General features: G+C 37.7%; 1 protein-coding gene and 1 pseudogene across 2 annotated transcripts; both read left to right on the top strand.

The window, feature by feature from the left end:
* Positions 1-4,477: 4,477 nt before the first annotated feature.
* On the top strand, positions 4,478-6,507 carry LOC132236650 (mitotic checkpoint protein BUB3-like; annotated as a pseudogene).
* Positions 6,508-14,982: 8,475 nt separating this feature from the next.
* On the top strand, positions 14,983-23,579 carry LOC132236773 (VIP peptides-like). 2 transcript variants are annotated; one of them, XM_059700010.1, is made up of 7 exons: positions 14,983-15,217; positions 16,410-16,524; positions 18,168-18,290; positions 19,235-19,339; positions 20,081-20,212; positions 20,997-21,085; positions 22,746-23,579. In XM_059700010.1, the coding sequence occupies exons 2-6, from the start codon at positions 16,418-16,420 to the stop codon at positions 21,040-21,042; spliced, it is 513 nt and encodes a 170-aa protein (XP_059555993.1). In that variant the 5' UTR covers positions 14,983-15,217; positions 16,410-16,417; the 3' UTR covers positions 21,043-21,085; positions 22,746-23,579. The 2 variants fall into 2 exon arrangements, with proteins under 2 accessions (XP_059555993.1, XP_059555992.1); XM_059700009.1 differs by having other exon boundaries at positions 14,984-15,217; positions 16,416-16,524.
* The last annotated feature ends 1,204 nt before the right edge of the window (positions 23,580-24,783 follow it).

Raw genomic sequence — 24,783 nt, 5'->3', positions numbered from 1 at the left:
CTTAATGGGTTATTTATTGAATAACTTTGAGTATCTCCTATTTACTTTGGCCTTTGAACCCAATCTAGACCGTCTTTATCTATTTCTGAGACCCAAACTTTATTTTATATAAAAATGTATTTTTAAAAAAGGGTGACATCACCAATAAATGGAACAGGATTTTTCAATGAATTAATGCATCTGGAAAATATTATTTATTTAAAAACATTCACTTATATTCCAAAATTACTTCATTAACTTTTTTAGAGAATAAAGTTTTTTTATTAAGATCTAATTGACATATAAAATTGTATTAAGTTTCGGTTGTACAACATAGTGATGTGTACAACAACAAAAATCAGGCTTTGTAGGGAAGTTCCAGCTTAGCTAAGAGCAGAGAGTGGGAGGGCAGATACTTAAATTGCGTTATTGATTACAAAGAAGATAGGAGGAAGTAGGGCTGGCAGCTGGTGAGTAACAAATGACCAAATGTTCCTGGGGGTCTCGGAGTAAAGGTATTCAGCGGGAAGACAGAGAGAGAATCTTCTGTTTTTTCCATAGTTATCTGGCTCTCTGGTTTGCAGATCTTTCTGATTTATTTTTGTGCTCCTAAATACCACTGGTAGGGGACAAGTTTTTGTCTTGCTTGGCCAACACATATTTCCATTTTTGCTTACCTAACACTTTAATTCTCTTAGGGGAATAATTCTTCCATGTGGCACAGTCTTACTGTGACTCTCTGTCAAAGTTCCCCCACCTGTTCTCTTCCCCTCCTTCCTGTTTATCAAAATGGAGAAAAATTCCCCCTTTTCAATTAATACTATACATTTCCTTTTTGCCTTCTTAATGATTTTATTGTTTAAAAATCTCTCTTCTCTCTCTGGTATTATTACTACTATTTTAAGTTGGGGCCTTTGAAAACAGACTCTGAAATGTTCATTTGTGTGCAGAAATTTTGATGGGGTTGGGGGGCTCTCAGCAAGGAATATCCGAGAATGAGTGAGGGGACAGTATTGGGAAGAAGAGGTTAAAATGAGTGGCATGTCCAAAAGAGGCATCAGCCAATCCTATAGAGAGAACTAGAATGTCCCTTCAGAGTTGTCCCTAATTGGAACAAAGGACCAAACAGTGGTTAGTGTTAGCGTTAGGGTTAGGGTTAGAGATAGGGTTAAGTTAAGGCTAGGGGTAGGGGTAGGGTTAAGGTTAGGTGAGTGACCTTTGAGTGAGGTGATATGAGGGCACACTCTGTGAATGGGGCTTCCAGGAGCTGCCAGTCAGGTTAAACAGTGACTATTCCTTGGGCATGATGGTTTTTTGAGAAGCTCTAAAGTGACAAAGACTCTCTTCTTGACCAAACTCCACTCTAGCCCCCCTGAAGTCTTTTCTCAAATAGGCCCTAATTTCTCAGCCTCCATGTTTGTCTCTGCATTACTCACTTTTAGCAAGAATCCTGCTAAGTTTAACTATAATACTCCATCCTTGTTATCTGATGACTCTTTTTAAAACAATTATATATTTTTATTGATTTCAGATAGAAAGGGGGAGGGAGAGAGAGAAACAAACATCAATGATGAGCGAGAACCATTGACTGGCTGCCTCCTGCATGCTCTCCAGTGGGGATGGAGGCCACAACCCAGGCATGTGCCCTGACCTGGAATTAAATCATGACCTCCCTTCATAGGTCAACACTCAACCACTGAGCCACACCAGTCAGGCACCATCTGATAACACTTTTTTAAAAAAATATATATTTTATTGATTTTTTAGAGAGAGGAAGGGAGAGGGATAGAGAGTTAGAAGCATTGATGAGAGAGAAACATCGATTCAGCTGCCTCCTGCACACTCCCTACTGGGGATGTGCCCGCAACCAAGGTACATGCCCTTGACCGGAATCGAACCTGGGACCCTTGAGTCCGCAGGCCAACGCTCTATCCACTGAGCCAAACCAGTTAGGGCGATCTGATAACTCTTGATATCTAATCAGGTTCCTTATCCTCCACCATCTTCCCAGGTGATGTCTGATCTCCCTGGTCTGCCTTGGTAAGAATCGTGTTAGACAATTTAGTTAGAATCCCTCTTGACCTCTGATGTTTCCCGTTAGTCATCGTCCCTCAATAGAGCCTCACTCTATTTGAGTCTTTGGCCATAAATTCTCACTTTTCCTTCTTGTATTCAGAATTGAAACAGCTTCTACACTGAGGACTGTTTTCCCCTACTGTAATTGTTTTTCTCAGGAAACTATGTTTTTACCACTCTAATTACTGTCTAGCTCAGTGGTCGGCAAACTGCGACCGCTTGAGTGTGGCTCTTCCACAAAATACCATGTGCAAGCGTGCACATACAGTGCGATTGAAACTTCGTGGCCACACTCAAGGGGCCAAAGAGCCGCAAGTGGCTCGCGAGCCGCAGTTTGCCAACCACTGGTCTAGCTGGTGCGTGTGTGTGTGTGTGTGTGTGTGTGTGTGTGTGTGTTTCAACAAAACTCATTTTGAGTGTCAAGGGCAGGGGGGGGAAAAAAGGAGACATATGTAATACTCTTTGTAATACTTTAAGCAATAAAAAAGAGAAAATATTCATACCTTATTCAATGTGAATATCCTATTTGTGATATTGTACTAGAATTTTGTAAGATGTTACCATGTGGGAAACTGGGCTATGGGTGCACAGGATCTCTGATATATCTTACAACTGTGTGAATCTATAGTTATCTCCAAATAAAGCTTGATTAAAAAACTAAAAACAAACAAACAAAAAAACTCATGTTGACTTCTCCAGTGACTGTCAGGCTGTTGGTTTCACAGAGACTGGGTTTGCAGGGCTGCTGATTTTCAAACTACCACAGAGCTGCCAAGAACAACTGAGAACAGGCAAGTTAAAAGGCCACAGGGCCCATTGTCCTTATCAAGATTCTGTTGTTTTTCTTGAACAAATGCTCCTGGGTTGTTACAAATCCTTGGTTAATTTCTGGAGTACTGAAAATGTCAGAGATATTTTTTTTGCCAGGGTTCTCATCGTCTTTATGAAGGAGAACATTTCCAGAGGTTCTGAATCCATCGTTCCGGCAGGGCTTCTGCTGGTTGATATCTTGGTGTTTCGATAATCATGCTATCAGCATCTACCGGCATGAAGTGCGTAGTTCCTAAAAATTAGAATCTGAGAGCCCATCAGTTCTCCACTAGAATCCGGTAGTGATTTCTCCCGGTTGTACTTTTCTTGTGATATAAATGACAGGCAGGAGTGAAGATCATCCTTTAGGAGGAATTAAGTGATTTTAATGGCTTACCCTTCCTCCACCATGCACCTCTCATGAAACCAGAAAGTGTAATACCTACTGATGGGTGAAGATAACGACCACATTATCTCTCAAGTTAAAAATCTGGATCATATATTCCAAAGCTTTCAGTATTCAGACTCTCCAGAATAAATTTCCCACTTCATTAGATCTGTTTCTTCTGGACAAGTGTAGTTTATTATTCAAATCCCTTCCATAAAGGTCTTGGAGTGGAGAGATGCTCATGTGTGATACGCATCAAATTAGATGTGCTGCCCTGGCCGGTTTGGCTCACTGGATAGAGCGTCGGCCTGGAGACTGGGGGGTCCCGGGTTCGATTCTGGTCAAGGGCATGTACCTTGGTTGCAGGCACATCCCCAGTGGGGAGTGTGCAGGAGGCAGCTGATCGATGCTTCTCTCTCATTGATGTTTCTAACTCTCTATCCCTCTCCCTTCCTCGCTGTAAAAAAAATCAACTATATATATAAAGATTAGATGTGTTGCTTGACATAATTTCAGTCTTTATTTAGACACTTCCATTCACCTGAATGGTATAGAAATGAGACATGGTTCGGTGTGTCGTGACTTTTTTGACCTCTGCCTTACCCCTAAATACATGCTTTTCCACAGTGTATTCCTCACTGAAATTCCCATTAAATGAGACACTTCAGTAACATTTCCCACAAGCTTTGACATTTTTGAGGGGGAAAAAAAGTTTTATTCCATTAGGCCAATTCCGCCTCAAGGTATTTGCATAAGTGGTGTGGGTCTGGCCTTTGACAGTATGTTCCTGTGTGATCTCTGATTGCTCACTCAGGCATGCTGTAGACACACAGTCTCGTTGAGTACTGTGCTATCTTTACCAAATCAAATCTGGAAAGTTCACTTGCAATTTAATGTACTGTTTTTGAGACATCTTGACATTTTGACTTTATAAGTGTAAACTGAAAACTGAATTTACTGGAAATTTGTTTTTAAAAATAAAACCACATTTGCCAGATCCCTGATCTACAGATGCTTTATCCAATTAGGTGATGCTTATGAGGTAATGCTGCTGAAAGAACATCTTTAAAAAGAAATTTATCTCTAATATTTCTAAAGCATATAAAAGACTATCGCTATGTTCAACAGGAACGGAAAATTATACAAAGAATAGTGCAAATTAGCATAGAATCCAGTTTTCTAAAAGGGAGGCAGAGAACATAATAAAATGCTAAAAATGTAGCAATGTTGATCATTGTTGAAAGAACCAGAAGAGCTTTTCTGTCTTTCAAAGGTATAAATATTATAAATAAGTAAGCTTTTAGGTACAGTGGGCCCATATTTAAAAACCAATTCATATTATTTTTAATTAATAGAACTTTTGGATATTTCATAACAAATAACATTTTATTTTATAAAAATATTGAAAGTTAAAATTTTCCTGGAAGATAATTTTTATTAATGATTTAAATAGTCTACGATTAACTCTTGCTACTAACTGGGATCATGGTATGATATATTCCAACACTTTATTTTTACTAATCATTTAGCTATACCCATGCATGTTGGCATTCAGAGGTAAACACTGTGGCTAAATAGAGGTGAAGAGGAACTTTGAGTATGCTTACTTCATACATGTTAACCTTAAGAAGTTTTGACAGTTATAAAACTATTTTGGGGGGATAGGATAACTGGAAATTTGAGGGTAGACTAGGTATTAACTACTGGGAGAGTATTATGAATTCTGTTAGGTGTGAAAAATGTTATTGTGATTAGGTAAAAACAGGTGTTTACTTTTCAGAGATGCATCCTAAAACCTGCAGAGGAGGGCTATTCTAATTTCTGAGGGAAGCAAGGAGGCAGCCAGAGAGGCAAAGTTGCTTTTGAGAAGAGTCCAAGGTGAGTGGTTCTACTGAGTTAAAAATGAGCCAGCCACCCGAGGGTGGATCTCTGCAGTGAAGTTGAACCCTAACACCAGCTCCTATTGGTCTTCTCCCGGGACACATCCATGGACACCACAGTGTCCTGGCCAACTACATGTGGCTCAAGGACCAGCACACCAATGCTGCCCTGAATGGTTCATTCGACAACTGAACGCAGGCCTGGAGCAGGGCATTAGACCATCCATTGAAAATCCATGATTGGGCCCTGCCAGTGTGGCTCAGGGGTTATGCATCAATCTATGAACTGGGAGGTCACCATTCGATTCCCAATTGAGCCATATGCTCAGGTTGTAGGCTTGATCCCCAGTGTGGGGCATGCAGGAGGCAGCTGATCAATGATTGTCTCTCATCCTTGATGTTTTTTTCTCTCTCTCTGAAATCAATAAAATTATATTTTTTATAAAAAGAAATTACATGATTGAACATGGATCAAGAATATGTGGTGCTGGGTGGAAATGGTTAATGGAGTAAGAAAAAAAACAACTCATAGACACAGACAACAGTATGGTGATTACCAGAGGGACTGGGGAAGGGTGGGTGGAGGTATAAGAGGTTAAAGAGGGGATAAATGGTGATGGAAGGAGACTTAATTTTGGGTGATGAACACACAATACAATATAAAGATGATGTACTATAGAGTTGTACACTTGAAACCTATAAATTTATTAACCAATCTCACCCCAATAAATTCAATAAAAAATGTAAAAAAGAATCTTGTTGAAATCCATGGTGCTCCTGTCAGACGTGATGAATACTGTTCAGAAGTGAATGCGACAGTTACTGGGAGTTGGGATCAGACAGCTAAATTGTGGGTCCCAGACTCCTTGTAATGCCGGGACCTGGTCTCAGCCTGAAGAGGTATCGCATACCCTCTCAGCATCTGGCAGCCTGCAGTTTTAATGGAGGACTTAAGGAACATGGGCTACTTGCAGCAGCTCTGGAGTCAAAGCTACAATTCCAGAATGGCTGCATATGACATTTCCAAACCAGTAGGCTAAGTTCTGTTGAAGGCCAAGTGGCATTTCAGTGCTTGAACCCAAGCCCAGAGGGACAGAAAAAAGAAGTATGGCTTCCAGACTAAAAGAAAATAAGGAGATTTACCCAGTCAATGCCATTTTGCCACAATACATTTGCCACAGGTGGTTCTGATGGATTTGTAAATATTTAGGATCTATTAAAATAAAAAGCAACTGCCAGTTTCATCAATACCTCCCCGGCATCACATCACTTGCCATAGCGTCATCATATGTGTATGAAATGGCTGACAGGGAACATCCTGAAGATGGGAGCATTATTTGCCAAGTGACAGATGCAAAACCAAAGTCCATCTAATCATCTCGTGAAAGTGGGTTCCCTAGGGAAAGACTAGTTTGCCCCCCTACAAATGCATGCTTTCCCCCTAAGTCATTGTGGATACGTTACTGAGTGTGTAGATTTCTCTGTTTTCTATCTTCCAAGATCTGTTCTCTTTGCCTTTTCATACCGACTTTGCATAGAGTGGGGAGGCCTTGTTTCTTTTGTGTCTGTTATTCACTCTAAAAATACTTTAACAGAGGGAAACTGAAAGAAGCAAATATGGAAAAATATTAACCTAGGTTTTAATACCTAGGTGATGGGTTCATGAGTGTTCATGATACCATTTTCTTTATTCTTCTATGTATTTGAAAGTTTCAAAGAGAAACAATGTAAAAATGTCGTGTAGCTAAAAAAGATGAAAAGTTTTGGCAATTGAGATAAGGAGTATAACTACAAAAAAATTCCAAAACCTTTTCTTTCTTTGTAATCCTTTATTCCATCTTTTCTTCCTCTCTTCTTTGCCTTGCTACTTAGTACTTATAAAAGGGTTGCCAACCAAGATATCATAAATAAGAAGTAGATGATAAAGTTACGGCCAAGAGGAAACGAAGTGGAGTCAGCAACCAGGTTAGTGCTCAAAAAACAGTCTTACACGCTAAATTCTCACCAGCAAAGGGCCATAGATACATCTCTTAGTATTTTAATTGTGAAGTTAAAGAAAGGAATACGAACAGATAGATCATTCAAGTGCTCGTAAAATAAAGGCAAATCCTTTCTCCAGGAGCAGCTCAGTCATTTCCGATTTGAAGTTTATACTGAACAGGATCCCTGTGTGATGTAATGAGCAAAACACTCATTACAGTTTCCCAAGCAGTAGGCTTAGGATAATTAAAGCCAGGAGTATTATGGGAATTTAGTTGGTTGTTATCATAAAAAAATAATCAGTAAAAATAAACCTACTGGGGAAAATGCCTTAGTATCATTGAGGTAAGCAGCACTCAGTGTGCTTCGGAGATTTTTGGAGTACCTTGAGCAAACCTTTGTCACCAGTTTCAAGAACCCAAATGGAGTTGATAAACTTTGAAAGAAGAGTTTTAGAACTGCTTTAAGTTGTGTACATTAGCGGTCATGTATGGCCACGGATGTATTTTTTTGAGGACAGGGTTTGTACCTTGTATCAGAAGGCCCTTTGGATTCAGGAAAGATTGAGAACCACTGATTTGTGGAAATAAAGAGGCCTCACATCCATGATGAATAATTTTCGTCATGAGCTTTTAAAAAAAATGAGTTTTGAGACTGTTCTCTCTGCCTACTTCTTAGAATGAAAAAAATTCTGTCTGCCCACCAAAGAGAGAAAATATATGCTCTACCAGTCAGCTCACTGGGGCAGCTTGACCTCCAGTTATGAAAGTTGTGTTGATTGAGGAATAATTGGTAGAGAAATCTATTTCATATATGAGTGCAGCTAAGCCCAGGGAGTATTCCTGGGACAGATAAGGGTTTTATTAAAAAATGATTCTGAATATGTTCCAAATAAAATAAATTTAAAACTTTATATATAGTGTGTTGATAAGTTTAACATGAGTATGTTTAAGGCAGGTGTACTCAAAAACTTATCTTGAAGATTACAAAAGAGAAGTTGAATAAATCATCCATAGACTGGCTTTGAGCAGTGCACTTTCCTGGAACAATATGCTAAGATAAATGGCTCCCAAAATGGATTCCTCTGTAACTGAATGAGATAACTTGCTGAATGGGGTTGTTAACCATAAATAAATTACAGGTTTTCTCTCTGGCAATTGTCAGGATAGCAGTTTCTCAAGGTCTTGGCTAGATCATGGTATAAAAAGTATTATGCATCTTGTATGTATGTGTGTGTGCATAAATTAATATTTTACATATTGAGAAAAACATGTTTATAAGTATATTATAAACATATTCATCTTAATGTATTTTTCTTCATAAAATACATATCCAGTACTAATTTATAAATATATACCTATATACATACATATATAAATGTACTGTCTATATATTCATATATATGTAAATATATATCTCAGAAAGATTGAATAACTTGCTTGAGATCTTACATTGTATGCAAATGGTGGAGCTAGTATTCAAACCAAGGCTGTATAACTCCAGAGTGTACATTTTAGCCACTAAGCCAGACTTCCTCCAAGTTCAGTAATACAATTTTGCTATTTGCTTATAAAACGATTTCCTCTCTATTGCTTGTGTCTAGTAAAAGAGCAATGTATCTACTTCACTCAAAATACTATTCAATCATTAAAAAGCTAAATTAATATGAAAGAAAGACTATCGTGATTACTGAGAGATTAAGAGCATTTGCATAGTGAGCATTTTATTTAAGGTTCCACTATTGAGAGAAGCTAATAGCTGGACATCTCCTTTTAGTCAGTTACTCTCTAAGTGTAGGAAGTATCGTTTCATTTGTACATAATTAAGAGAGTTCAGTTAAGCGGTTTATTAGTCTTCACTCTCAAATTTCTCCAGCCAGCTTTACAACTGGTTACAGCAGAATTGACATAGCAATTTTACTCCAGGAATTTATCCGAATGAGATTATTTAGGGGAAGTAATAAAGCTATAGTCAAGAAGATATACAGTGCATCTTTATTTGTAATGGAATATAAGAAAACATAAGAGACAAAATAATCCCAGGGGCCTTATGTTAAGGGGGATAAAGACAGCTATGGAATTATAAATGTTTTGTTAACTTTCCTTCATTTTGTAATTTTTATTTTTCAAATAAATATTTGAAAATTTCTTGACAAGTTTCTGGATTTTCATTAGAGGCTTTAGAATTTCATTAGTCATTAATGGACTTCAAATACTGGATTCTCTACTCATCAGAGGGATAATATTGTACCAAGTAATTAACTTTTCTATATTGCATGTTTTTCTTGATAAAGATGGAGAAAATAACACCTAGTTTTTTTTCTTTTTGCTTCAGCTTTAGAAATAGAGGAAATTCAACATTAAGATTAAATAAAACCTGATGAAAAAATGTAAGAACCTTTCCATTTTTCTCATTTAAATCATTCATTTCATTCTGATCAGCAAGCATTTGGGGGACACTTATAATGTACCAGGTGATGCATAAGATTCAGTTAGATTAAATTAAATTAACTAGTCATTTAACTGCAGTGAAGAAAATGCTATGAAGCAAAGATACAGATAAAGTCCTAAACAGCAAACCTAGAGGGTGAGAGAAGGCATTCCAAAGGAATTAGGAGCCGTTCCCATTTTAGAAAATATTTCCTTTTCCTTTGTGAAAATATATTGGTTTTTGTAAGAATCTTACTTGCTTGAAAAAATGTTTATGCAAATTAAAATATACCAATATACTAATCAAACATCAACCAGAGGGCTGCTGTATACATAGGATTCGTTTTAAGGGACTAAGAAGCAGCCTAGTTACTATTTAGTAAATCTTAGCTCTAGAGAAACAATCAATATGTCTGAGAAGATTTTTAAAAGATAAAATTGAGATCTAAAGACAGAGAAGCATCGAACAGACAGTCAACTTCAGAGGGAAGGCAGGGGAGGGAGTGGGAGGTAAGAGATCAACCGAAGGACTTGTATGCATGTATATAAGCATGACCAATGGACACAGACACTAGGGGGGCCAAGGGCATGTGCTGAGAGGGGGAAGAGGGGGCCAGGGAGAGGTCAATGGGGGAAAAAAGGAGACATATATAATACTATATGTAATACTTTAAACAATAAAGAATTTTTTAAAAAGATAAAATTGGGGGAAATTTTAGGCAAAAAAACATCCTATGCTAAGACTAGGTTGGACTTGCTGGCTTCATAATGCAGCAAAAACCAGTGGAGTTGTAGAGAGAAAGAAGAGTCCCAATTCCAACTCTGCTGCTCATTGGAAGTCAGTTGGCTCATTTGAATAGTGAGCTGTTATAATTTCTCCAAACAAAGTAGCAGGACTAAATTTTCGTACATTCTTTCTAGCTAAATGTCATGGTGTTATGAATCAGATAGAACATCAGTCTCCCAGACTGGGAAGGACAGTAAAATGAGTACAGATGCAGGATATTAGAACAATGATTAAGAAAAAAACACACACAAAAAACAGAGCTTATCCAATAGCCACATCTCCTGTTTCCTAGACAGTGAGGCATTCTTCCCTGAAGACCAGGCGCCAGGAGCCCTGGGGAGGCGGAGGGGGCAATTGCCTCAGATCTCCTTCCCCAGGGCCATTCTGCTACTCCCTGCCAAGACTGGATCAAGGTTTGATGTTTGGCATCTGCCAGCACATTGACTTTCCTCCTGACATGTACTAGCAGTGGATCCAGCCTCTTTTCCTGGAGGGACTTGAGTAGCATCAAGTGTCTCCATGGGTTTCCAGTTTGTGTTTTAGTCACAATCTTCAAAAACCAATTGCTCACCAATCTGACATAGTGGTCAAGGCTAGAATGGCCTTCCTCCAAGTTTCCATGATGATTATTTGATGGAATCTCAGAATTTGAATTAAAAAACTTAAAACTTTAGAAATGAGCAGCCCATCCATCTAAAACCACTGAGTCTTAAAATGAAATATCTCCAGATATTCTTTAAAGTATGATTTTGGGTGAACAATAAGAGTTAGAGACCCAGCTGGACACAAACATCTGCCTCTTTTAAAAGAGTTAAAAATATGTGAAGAACCAATGAGGTGGCAAACGACCCATGGACAAGCCTCAACAGGAAGCTGTTGGCACCTCTAGGGAAGTGGATTGATTTCAGGCTGAGTGTGAGTTAGGATGTAAGGCAGACAGAACTGTCATTCAAAGAGGCCAAAGAGCACCCGAAGGCATTTCATCTATAATAGCAACGAGAGGCCAGGTGCATGAATTTGTGCACAACCTGGCCTGTGGGATTGGGCTGAAACTGGCTCTCCGACATCCCTCAAGGGGTCCCGGATTGAGAGAGGGCACAGGCCAGGCTGAAGGACCCCACCAGTGCATAATCAGGGCTGGGGAGAGATGCGGGAGGTTGGCCAGTTGAGGAGGAACTGTGGGAGGGCTCCAGGGTGTGTCCAGCCCGTCTCACGCAGTCCCAATTGATTGGACCCCAGCAGCAAGCTAACCTACCAGTCGACTGTCGGCTCCCTGGTGGTCAGTGTAGGTCATAGCGTGGTTGAGCAGCCTTAGCATATCATTAGCATATTATGCTTTGCGTGGTTGAATGGCTGATCGGCTGACTGGACACTTAGCATATTAGGCTTTTATTATATAGGATAAAGATCCTCTATTACCTCTTTGCACTGAGGAAGAAACAGTGAATCTGGGTTTCTGTCTGACTCCTGAGTTTGAAAATACCTTTCACTACATTTCCCTATATTCAGTAAGTTTGGGGTTAGAATGAAAATTCTATTTCTCTGTCCTTGGTCCTGTTGATGAGAAAGGGAGAGGGAAGATGCCAATATTTTTTTTTTCTTTCTTTTTTTTTTTTTATTGCTTAAAGTATTACAAAGGGTATTACATATGTATCCATTTTATCCCCCCGCCCTAGACAGTCCCCTAGCCTCCCCTATCACCCAGTGTCTTATGTCCATTGGTTATGCTTATATGCATGCATACAAGTCCTTTAGTTGATCTCTTACCCCCCTACCTCCTGCCCCCCAACCCTCCCCGGCCTTCCCGCTGCAGCTCGACAATCTGTTTGAGGCAGCTCTGCCTCTGTATCTATTATTGTTCAAAAGTTTATAATGGTCTCTATTGTCCACGAATGAGTGAGATCATGTGGTATTTTTCCTTTATTGACTGGCTTATTTCACTTAGCATAATGCTCTCCAGTTCCATCCATGACGTTGCAAATGGTAAGAGTTCCTTCCTTTTTACAGCAGCATAGTATTCCATCGTGTAGATGTACCACAGTTTTCTAATCCATTCATCTACTGATGGGCACTTAGGCTGTTTCCAGATCTTAGCTATGGTGAATTGTGCTGCTATGAACATAGGGGTGCATATATCCTTTCTGATTGGTGTTTCTGGTTTGTTGGGATATATTCCTAGAAGTGGGATCACAGGGTCAAATGGGAGTTCCATTTTCAGTTTTTTAAGGAAACTCCATACTGTCTTCCATAGTGGCTGGACCAGTCTGCATTCCCACCAGCAGTGCACAAGTGTTCCTTTTTCTCCACATCCTCTCCAGCACTTGTCGTTTGTTGATTTGTTGATGATAGCCAGTCTGACAGGTGTGAGATGGTACCTCATTGCTGTTTTGATTTGCAGAAGATGCCAATATTTTTATGTGCTTTTGTTGTCCTTACCTGACTTGTTAGCATCAACAAAGATAACAATAGGTATAGTAAACCACCAGTTCTTAACAAAAAAAATAAGTTAAATGAAGATCAGATGATTGCGCTTTCAATCCTAATTTGTAATTAACCCCAGTGTGAGCTTGCAAACATTACTTAATGTATCTGGTGTATTTATCTGTACAAGAAGAATCTTGGAGCTTTGTTCTGGCAGAATGAACAAATGATAGTTCTTATAAACAGCTCTTTACTAAGAAGCCTCAAGCTAGAAAGTAAGTTTTGTTAAAGATGTGTGAAAAATATTGAAACATATGTCAAAGTTGGGGAAAAGCAGATGTAAACAGTAAATTCACATTTATATTTTTGTATTTACTGAGTTTCATAGTAAAGTATTTAGAATAAATTCAACTACGTATTTTTCTTATGCTTATTTTTCTGGAAGTATCCATAATGGATCTGGTTAAAGGATCTCTGGTTTGCATCCTTGTCTTTGAATAGAAAGAGGAGAAACACTTAAAAATTATCTGTGGATTAACTCTTTGAACCTGCAGATGGTGCTATGATTCCATTTTAAAATTCAATTTTGCTTTCCAGGGTATATTCATAGGGAAAAACCAAGTTCTTTGTTTTCTTTTCATCTTGAGGTAAAAAATGAATTATTTCTCTTTATTTTTGTGTTTTATTATTATAATGGGAGAAACTGTTTTCACCATTAGAAAATCTTCTATAGTTACTTTTTGTTAATGCTAAATACTTCCTTTGATGAGATAACAATCACTTTTCTATCCTTTTTCTTTCAAAATTTTCTACTTACCGCTCAGCATCAGTTTTTCTGTAACTCACAACCAACTTACTTTGCTGTTGATGTTCTTAAATAACATTGCTTCACTGAGAACTGGGTGACAAAGATCTAAGGATAAAAAATTCCATATGAGAATCATTTCAACCTCTTGTTTGTAATAATCAGGTAAAAATGATTTCCTGGTATTAAGCCACAGGAACTCTGGTTTAAGTCAGAGCTGTCAACTGGGAAACAAATTTCCAGCCATTTTGAAATTTAATTCATTTAATTTTTCTTGTAACTGGATTAGAAAGTATGATTAGCTTAGCGGGATCTTCTTTTACTGAATCAGTCTGACTTTGAACAAAGCAAACGGATACTAAAATCTTAAAGTATAAGAAAGAACATGGCTTTAGAGTCATTCTCCCAAGAGGAACTTAAGAACAAACATGTAAAAGAATACATGTACTGGTAGTTTTAAAAAATACAAGGACGGATGTTCATGTGGCTGTATTTATTTATTTATTTTTAAATCTTGAACTGTGGTTAAATGTAAAACTCAACTACTGTGAATGAAAAACCCACAGACAGAAACGAAGTGTGTGCCAATGCACAGTACTCTCCCCATGCTTTCCAGCTAGTTCTTTGAAACCACCTTCAAGTGATTGAGTTGGAGATGCTCAAAAGTTGGTGTGGATGTGGGTGTGTAGGGCAATGGGGGAGAAACACGGTAATTCCGCTCAGTGCAAAGATTGATAAAAATGATGAGTAAAAACTTTGAAAAAGAAGAAATATTGAATTCTTTGAGGTAGACAGTCTGATAATTTAGTTTTTAAATAATTTGAGATTATGTGTGAGAGAGTGCATTGGGAAGGATGACATTCTATAGAAATGTCACACAGCAGAGATACTACCACCTTCTACTACAGAGTGTATATTACCCTAGCCTGGAGCCTTTATGAAACTTTTATACTGAGATTAACAGGAAGTTTCAACATAAAGAAGTTATTACAATGGAAAATAAAAAATTAGTTTTAGATGCTTTAACAATTAGGAAGGATACCAATTAGGAAAGAATATATGAATCAGCATCTACACGAATAGCATAAAAACAAAATAAAGGCTTTAGAAGAATTGATGCTTTGTAATAAAATAAAATTATACATTTGTAAGCAAAATGACCATGAGTATTTGTTTCTTTTAAAATCTATTCCTGGACATAAAATTCTTATTTTCTGAAAGAACCTCAATGTCCCTGACTATAACGCAAATTCATTTGCTTACATCATTACTGCTAATTAAAGATTACTCTATTTCACATTCAACTTGATAGCTGTTTTTGTTTAAAGAAAAGTAAATTTCCTCTCTTTTACGTCATGAAGATGCTCACTATATATTTATATAAATCAGAAATTAGATAAGAATTTCAAGCCCTATTCATCCTGTGGGAGAGCTGCTGTGACGTCTTTCGGAGTTTTGTGATTGCTCAGCCCTGAGTACAAGCCCTATAAAATGATGGGCTTTGAAATGCTGGTCAGGGTAGAGTGAAAGCAGCTGCTGACAATAACCCTTAGCCTGTACAAGTTCAGGTTCAACTCTGACTGGTACAGCCTTTCTTGGACTCGGGACTTCAACACCTGAGACAGCTCCAACAGTCTGTGGAACAGAACACTCCCAGGCAAGGTAAGTGAGAACTACAGCTTTCTTCTCTTACTCCCTCTCTGCTGCTAGAACTTTTCTCAGGGTAGATTGAATTTTTTTTCCTCTCTGGAAAATTTTTTTTTACAGTTTTCTTTCTTTATAGCAACCAAAAGAGAAGTTTCTCAGTCCCCTGGTAAGGATAGAAATGCCTCAATTTCTCACGTATCCATGAATTTTCTGCATTCTTTTGTTTAATGGATGGTTTTCCTGCTTGCCATTTTATTCAATACTATTTTTTTTTAAATAATGCATACAAGTAGGGTTTTCTTTTTGCTTGTATATAAATTTTTGACTGAAGGGTTCAGTGTGTACATTTGTTTTTGAAGTTTTAGACTTGTTTTTAAGTTCTGTTCTTTTTCTGTCATATGTTGGTTATGTGAACTTAGGAAGCATTTATTTTAAATAAAAATCCTGTGATTTTTATAGAGAAGCAAGAGAACAGACCATGAAGTCTTAAGTTTCTATCTAGAAACCATTTAGAAATAAAATGTGTAAGTTGATTAAATGTTAAAACCACACAGTGTTTTTAATATATTTTTCTTCTGTGGCAAAAAGTAGGTCAATGGTGATACGTGGTTTAAATTTTTTTTGAGGGGGGGGGAATCAATTTTCACCAGTAATTGTGCTAAGTTGTTCAAATTCAGGCTTAAGGAAGTACGTGACCGGTAACATCTGCAATTAAAAGAAGAAAATATGTATATACAAAATCATTTTATACTGTTATATATACACATTTACATGTACATGTTCATTATTCAATGTATAATAACCTAGTTTTATATTAACCAGCTGCAGAGTCTTAAAGTAGAAAAAAATAATCATCTTTTTGCAGTTAGAGAGGATACTACAATCGGATGCTACCGTTTTGTAATAGAAGATGGTCCCCAGGGCTATCTCCAGCAGGATAAGAGTGAGCCAATCAATGTATACATGGGCCAACTATGAAAGATAGGCAGTAGTGCAAAAGAATCCTAATTTTTATCCAAGCGCCCGCCACCAAGAGAAATCCTCTTCATTTAAAAAGTAGTAACTGTTACAGTTTAACGGTTTCTATAAGATGTAAAAAACTTTTTCTGAACTCTGTGCAAGAGTGTTCAGCATTTGCTGGGCACTCAGAATCACCGAGCAGGTGAGGGCTGTGGGTGGGAAGCTTGACGTGACTCCCCCCTTCCAGGTGCAGAGATGGAATCCAGAAGGGCGCCCCGGCTCCTCCTGCTCCTGCTCCTGGTCAGCGCGCTCTTCTCACAAACGCTGGCGTGGCCCCTTTACGGAGCACCTGCTGCTCTGAGGTAAGTTCTCCTTCAGGGCAGGCAGTTGAACATTCCTTCATCTCAATGGGAACTTTCTATCTGGGGTTTTGGACAACTCAAACTTTCAGAAATTACATATTATTCATTTAAAGATGAAATACCTGGCCGATGTGTTAAGCAAGCTTTTTCAACATCGGGTCCCCGTGATTGGTCTGAGCCCCACCAGCACTCTCGGGCATAGTCTTATGGACAGGATAGTTCACATTTCCAAACGAGGTGGGAGGAGAATTTGACTTTCCATTCATTCAAAAGCAGCTTTAGATAAGGAATGAGCTTTCATACAGCATCTCAGTTCAGATCAGTCTCTGATGGGAAAATAGAGCTTCCGTGGCATGCCTCATTTTAGTTCATTTTTAAGATCAGTCAGTAAGTAATCATAAGTATAGTAGATGATTATAAAAACATATATAGAAGCATGTTGGAGAGATCTATCTATGCAGAATTAATTTGCTATTATTAAGAATTGTGGAATAATTGATCTACTGAGATCCTCTTGCCCAATGAGTAAATTTTAATATATGTGGTTTTGATGTTTAAAAATCCTTAGTTTTTACTGTTCTCTTTGTGGTATTTTATATTTTAAGCTCATAGATTATAATACAGCTCATTTAAAGCTTTATCTGAAATAAAATAAATTTATGTTTAAAGAAATAAATGGTAAATTAAAACTACATTAGCTTAAACTTTCCTCTGGTCCTATACCTACGGGCACTATATACAGGCACTAACTCTTATTCTTCACAAGGTCTGCTTAAAGCCAGATCTCTGCTGCTTTAATAACTAAATGGAATGATTCTGACGGAGTGGTTATATCACCACAGATGAACAATCACAAGAATACTGAAGTTGGTATTAATTACTAGGCTTCATTCTCTAAGAGGACTGCTTGTTCCTGACTACCAGCTACCACATCACCCAAAGATACACCAGTGCCCAGGAGCCAACAAATTCCTAGAGTCTTACCCTAACAGAGAAAACGCACATACATAGAATTTCAATCATGTGCTGGTGTTCCAAATGTGTATGCATTTATGCAGTGTAGCAATATTCCGTGTATAGGAATGGCTAGCCTTAGTTTTTCAGTGAAGCACTTTACATCCTTTACTAAAACACATTACTACATGAGATTAGAAACCAGAGGCCCCACAGAATTCATGAAATTTGAGTAAGTATTCAGAGATGTAGAGATTCTTTGGATGTGATCAATACAGAGAAACATATCACATGAAATGATACTAAACATCAATAAACATACAATTTGCTCCCCGTTTTCATACAGAATATTAGGTTTTTTTTTCTAAGTGCTTATGATATTTAACTTTGCAACCTGAAGATATTACCAAGGAAGTGTACTTTACTTAATGTTCTGATAGGATGGAGCTGAGTAGCTCTCACACCGGATGCATACAGTTTGTAAAAGTGGGATGGTATTTATTTTATGGGATACATTAAATTTTATTGTTTACACTCTCATAAACCATTGAAGCCATTAAATCAGATATACTATACATATTTTGTGAATAGGCAATACTTCCCAAGATTATCTTATTTAAAATAATTGTATAAGCATAAACTTCTGATAAAATAATGTATTATATTTCTATTGTACTTTCCCCTGATAGGTTGGGTGACAGAATACCCTATGAAGGAGAAAATGAACCTGACCAAGCTTCATTAAAAGCAGACACTGACATCCTGCAAAATGTATTAGCTGAAAATGACACACCCTATTATGATGCATACAGGTGAGTTCACTTTCATGAAGCAGTATTTTAGAAAACACAATTTTGAGTTATAAGTGTTTTATTTTTGTGTCTCCATGGAGCTATTTCTGCTGTGTAACACTGCACGTTTCCTCGTGTCATGGCTTCATCCAGCCACATTTATGGCAGCTTGTACCCCTGTACATGACTTGCATGCAGAGGCTGTAACATGGAACAAGCCATTGTGAACTAACCATTCACTTGCATTCTGTTGCACAAAACGCCAACATCAGATATTACACCGATAATAGGAAAACTTTCCCATTTAGGATTTCAGGATAGAGGAATTTCTAAGGCAAAAGTTTCATGTCTACATAAAGAAAAGATGTCTAATAGTAAAAGCTACATTCACAGAGACACTTGTCAAGAGCAGCATTGAAGTACAGACAGTATAGATCTCCACTGAAGACAAAGAATAGAAGCTTCCTCATTTGAACAGAAAAGCTGGTTGATAGACCTAAGCCCCTCTCTTTCAAAGGATTTTGTTTCCAAATATTGGAAATAGCAGAAATAGCAAAAGATGTAATAGGGCTAAGAATCAGGATTGTTTCCCCTTATATCTATCATTATTAAGGGTAGGAGAAATAAAGTGCTATAAATAAACGGACACTAATTTAAATATTATATTTTTCCTACCAATATTTCTTAGAGAAGAATTTGTTTTATAGATTCTATCAGGGAACATTAGTTAATGTTGAGATATACTTCTACAAAAGCTAATTTCCTTGCTTTTCAAAATTTGGGGCTGAAAAATATAGGTTATTAGGAAATTAGGAAATCTAATCCAATAATTAGAAAATCTCCTTTGGGACTTAATTTTTATAAGAAGCTTTCATAAATTTATTAATTTATTTCTTATTGATTGAGCCAAAATATTTTAGAAAATCATTTTTAAAATAATGGCTATCCTTTCTTTCTTGTTTTAGAAATACCAGACATGCTGATGGAGTTTTCACCAGTGACTATAGTAGACTCTTGGGTCAGCTTTCTGCCAAAAATTACCTTGATTCTCTTGTTGGAAAACGAATTGGGTAAAGATAATTTATTATTACTATTTTATCAGACACATTATGATTTTTTAATCTGCAAATTATATTTGCACTGTTAATAATTTACTAATTTTGTTGCGCATTTATAACTTTGATCATATTTAACTTAATTGAAAAATAATTTATATTCTTCAATAAAATATACCAGTCCCATGGATTAAAGAAATAAGGCTTACTAGTAAAATTTTCACTGGCTCTAGACACACTTATTTTCCTTTAGGAGAAAACATTTGTAAACCTGCAATCAAATTGAAGTAGACACAGTAAAAAATAAATAACACATAGGATAAGTTGAAGCAAATGTTAAGGTTGATCATAGTAGCTGTTTTTTAACTTCCTGCTCAAACCAAGCATTGGAAGATTCTTTCTTTAAATGACCAATAGTTGAATCTTTAGATGGCACTATTTAGATGACATAGCTCCTCAAGAAGCATTAATTTACTCCCAGTGGCAGAAAACAACTTTAAATATCCCTCTATGATTTGATAAAATATTTGCTCACTTAGTCTTAAGACACTCCCAGTAAGTGCCAGCATGTATTGGATTATTTCTCACTCTCCTATCCTTAGGCTTAGGTGTATTTTTTTCTATGTATTTTTTGTCATAGAAAATAAATTGGGTGTTAGAATTCATTTTTATTTGATACCAAGAAAAATGGGAATGGTGGTGTATTTATCATTTCTTGCTAAAAAGCTTTGATTCTATTTCCATCACATTTCTTAGCAGTGACATCTCAGAAGGCCAGGGGCCAATCAAACGCCATTCGGACGCAGTCTTCACTGACAACTATACCCGCCTTCGGAAACAAATGGCTGTGAAGAAATACTTGAACTCAATCCTGAATGGAAAGAGGAGGTAAAGAAACAGACAACTTGCTAAAATGTGAACTTATAAATCACTTTTAGAATAGAAGCTACAGAAGGGAGCCTTCCCCATCCCTCTATCTCAGTATCTATACTCTGAAGCAGTAATTCTCAACCTTGGCCACAGCCCTACCCAAACTCATTGCCAGGAATTAGTGCCTTTATGGATATGGCTCTAGATATATGGATTTCTTCAGAGCTCCCTGGTTGATTCTATTGTGTCTCCAGGTTTAAAACTGATGACTATAGAGGCATCTGTTTTGAATCTGGAAGCAAGTTTTAACAAAAGGGCTGCTTTTTAACTATGGAAATCCCAGTCCACTAGCAATTTGGCATCACATGGAACTCCCTGTATTAGCATTTCAACTCCCTTATTTTAGCAAATTAAGCTCTGAGTTATTCTGTCTTCTGACATTCAGTGAAGCCCGAGTCTGTCTGGGTGTACAGATATTGGAGCACAGTACATAGGGAGTGGGGTGCTCTCTTTTTATTCCAATTATGTTTGGTTGGAAAGTGAGTATTAAGGACGACCCTGGCTGGATGAGGCCATACAAGGTGACTTTCTTTGCCCACCAGATTGTAATTGTGTAGGATTGATTTTAGACACTTTAAAAAAAAATCATTCACCGGCAAGAACCAAACTGAATGATAATTGTTTACCCCCCAGAGCACTTTACAGGGGACAGAGAATAGCATAGGTTACACAATATCATTTATTTAGATGCTTTCTTCTCTAAGAGCCTTAACATGCACAATTTTCTATTTCTGCTGTACAGCACTGAGGGAGAATACCCTGACTTTTTTGAAGAGCTGGAAAACTGATGGAAAAGGTCTTTGAGGAAAGCTGGTGAAAACGTCCCAAATGGTGCGTATGTCTGTTCATTCTTATCATAGTCTTATAGCAATTATCCAGCTATTTCAGGAGGTAAGAGCCGCTTGGTAAGAGATATCCTAGACTTGTTCCCAGCGAGACATCCTGTAAGAATGACACTCCTACCAGAAGTGAACCATGGGCCTGTGATCAGCTTAAAATTCAGGCAGGGCTCTGATTGCATAACAGAGAAAAATCACAATAAGTAAACAGCTTTGTATCTTCTAGTTCACCCAGACATATTCCTACCCTCTGACAAGATTTAAAGCAGCAGAGACTGACTCACACTAATGAGAAAAACTGGTGTTCCTATCAAGCATCCAGCCAGGCTGCTGTTATTAATTTAAGGTTTCATTCCACGATTGACTGCTAGCAACTTATTCAAGTACAGGGAGATGCCCCCAAGTTACAGCAAGGTTTGTTATTGTGAAAATACAATGCACTTTGAGTCTAATTTTATTCCCTGAAACATAGCCAGCTTCAGGCAGCAAAAGTCAAGTTCAGCTCCTTTTACCTATAAAATAAGTGTACTAGGACTCCAGTAGTATTCACTGTAAAATAACTTTTGAGTAGAGAAAACACAAATAGGTTTTTTCTTTGTTATATAATAAGCTTGTTAACACAAATACTTTTATGTACATGTAGATACAAGGCGTATATTTTTCCCGAGTACATTAATGCTTATATTAGCTCAGAAAATGTATTTACAATACTTGGCAAGTGCTTGAAGAAATTTTCCATCATCAGCATTTGAGATTAACAAAATTTTTCACTAAAGCCTGTGGAGTAAATATTTCTGGTTTTGTGGTCTATATAGTTTCTTTCAAAAATATGTCTGTTACTGTAGCGCAAAATTGTCCACAGATCATATGTAAAATGAATGGGAGTATCTGGGTTACAATAAAGCTTTATTTCTAAAACGTGAAGGTAGACTAGACTACGACCCTGAAGGGGTCAAGGAGATTAAAGGAGACCTAAGCTCAGAATGAGTATAATTTATTGTTTTACTTCAGTCCTGGTTTTCATGAGAGTCCTCAGTAGTGGGCAGGGTGTCTGCAAAGACACTTGCACAACTGGTGACTTTGTCCACGGATTACCCTTCACTTCTCAGGGACATGCATGGTCAGGGGTGTGGCGCATGTCTGTTCATGGCCATAAATGGATAGTTGAAAGCAGTGTGTCCCTTTCCTCAAAACAGAAAGGTAATCCCATGTGGCTTCTTGAAAAACTGTTTATAAGAAGGCCTCTCCATCACATGATGCACCACAGCAGACACTAACACATGGAAGAGGACAATCACTGTGTCTTTTGTAAGCTGTAAGATGACTGATGAGATTACATCTTCCATTCTTTTTTGTTTAAATGTGCAGTTTTGGACAAATTCTTTTTCACAACAAATCTGTGGGTCAGCCATTTGTGAAAATTACAAATTATTGACCGACCAAAGGGCCCCTTCCCATCCCTGTGCCATTTCTAACAATCAGTCCTTTGAAAGATGTGCTCCTGATTTCCCACAACATGATCCCTTGTCACAGACTATTGACGAGGGGCAAAGAGAAATAGATGTTTATTAAATGAGTGGATAAGGGGATGAAATTAAGATGCTGTCAATGAAAATACTTTTATGCTTACATGTCAATTCTTTCTTTTTCAGATTCTTGAAGAAAAATGATAGATGATATAATTACATTTTGAGCTCTACATAAGTAGTAATTCAAGAAAACATCTTCAATATTGAGACCAAATAAAATACTGTGTTGTGAATGTTGTGATTTATTTTAAGCTAATGTAATAACTGTGTTGCTTACATTACAAATATTATTTAAGAGTTCTTAAATTTGTCTTTAACTCCTGGAAATCCTGTAATTTCATATGCTGTGTACGCTTTCTAACAAAAACATATTAAATGATAAGAAGATAGTAGGTTAATTCCAATTATAAGAGGCTTTATGGAAGGGTAGTCATTGAGCAAAATTGATCTATTTATTTATAGAGCCTCCTCAACTATTCCCATAGTACACCAGATAATCATTGTGTCCAAATTTGAATGGTAAGCAGATAGAACGCTATGCTAAGTAAACCTCAAAATGTCTAAGAGGATACCAACCAAGTTAAAAAGTCATTCTTCAAAACAGCTGTTTTTAAAAATGAAATGCATTTTCATATTTTAGGCGCCCTTTATTTTAAACTGGATTGAAATCTCATAAATTTGGATCTCTAATGCCGAAGGCTCTCTTCTGATCTATTGATTCAACGAAGGAGAATGGCCTCTGCTTCTGACATCGGACCTCGCCTTTAATCTTGTGCAAAGTATGTGTAAAATGTAAACTTGTTTTCCAGTGCTAAGTACTTTTTCTCCAAAACCCTTCAAAGAATGTTTTGGTCATACCACCTTCTGTCAGTGAAAGTACATTTGGAGACACAACTATTTTTCCAAAATGATTGTAAGAAATTAAACGTAGAAAATAAAGGTATCTGATTATCATTGCAAACAATTTCTGTCGTTTTGAGTCTTTAAAGGATACAGTAGTAGTAGCTCATTTAAGCACTAAAGTGCCAGCCAGATCGTTTTTGTGATGTTAGAGGTAGAATTATGTTTGACTTTGTATGAGATATGAAAGAGAAAAGCCCAGAATGTTCCCAAGGTAGATCACCTGAGCAACTTGAAGGATGGTGTTGCTATTAACTGAGATGAAAAAGACAGGAGGAGGGAGGTTCCAGAGCAAAAGGAGTTTAGATTTAGGCATTTTAAAGATATATGTTAGGAGTCCTGAGGAGATGCTGGGCTAGAGGTAAACTGTTGGTAGACTTCAGTATATAAAAGAGATTTAAAGGCACAGGTCATGAGATCAAGGACCAAATCCTATGTAATAAAAGGCCAGTGACCATAACGGCGTAACAACCAGAATGACTGATCGACCAGTCATTATGAGGTTCATTGACCACCTCTTGGTCCCTCCCCACAGCCCTCAGGCTCTGATCACCAGATGGCAAATGGGGAACCATGGGGAACTGGGGTGGGTGTCGGTGGGGTGGGACTCAGGACTGGTGAGCGGGTGGAATAGCCAACATCTTGGTCCCTCCCCACAGCCCACAGGCTCTGGTAGATCGCCAGATGGCGAACGGGGAACCGGGGTTGGTGTCGGCAGCGGGTTGGGACTGGGGCAGCTGTGGGCAAACTACGGCCCGCGGGCCAGATCCGGCCCATTTGAAATGAATAAAACTAAAAAAAAAAAAAAAAAAAAAAAAAGACCGTACCCTTTCATGTAATGGTGTTTACTTTGAATTTATATTAGTTCACACAAACACTCCATCCATGCTTTTGTTCTGGCCCTCCGGTCCAGTTTAAGAACCCATTGTGGCCCTCGAGTCAAAAAGTTTGCCCACCCCTGGACTGGGGACTGGCAAATGGGCAGAAGATGGCCCTGATTGCAGGCTAGGCCTAGGGACCCTACCCATGCACGATTTTGTGTGCTGGGCCTCTAGTGTAACTATAAAAGAATCTCAACACCGGATCCCTGGTGTGTTCATTTACCAGGACTCTTATGACCACATACCAGACTCAGGGATTGAAGAACAAAAAATGTATTGTCTCAGTTCTGGAGGTAAAAGTCTGAGTTCAGGGGGTTTGCAGAGTTGGTTCTTTCTGAGGACTATGAGGGAGAATCTGATCTTTCTGATTTATGATAGTT

The sequence above is a fragment of the Myotis daubentonii genome, chromosome 6 (genome assembly GCF_963259705.1).
Source record: "Myotis daubentonii chromosome 6, mMyoDau2.1, whole genome shotgun sequence".
NCBI lineage: Eukaryota > Metazoa > Chordata > Mammalia > Chiroptera > Vespertilionidae > Myotis > Myotis daubentonii.
This window is presented reverse-complemented; position numbering and strand designations above follow the sequence as displayed.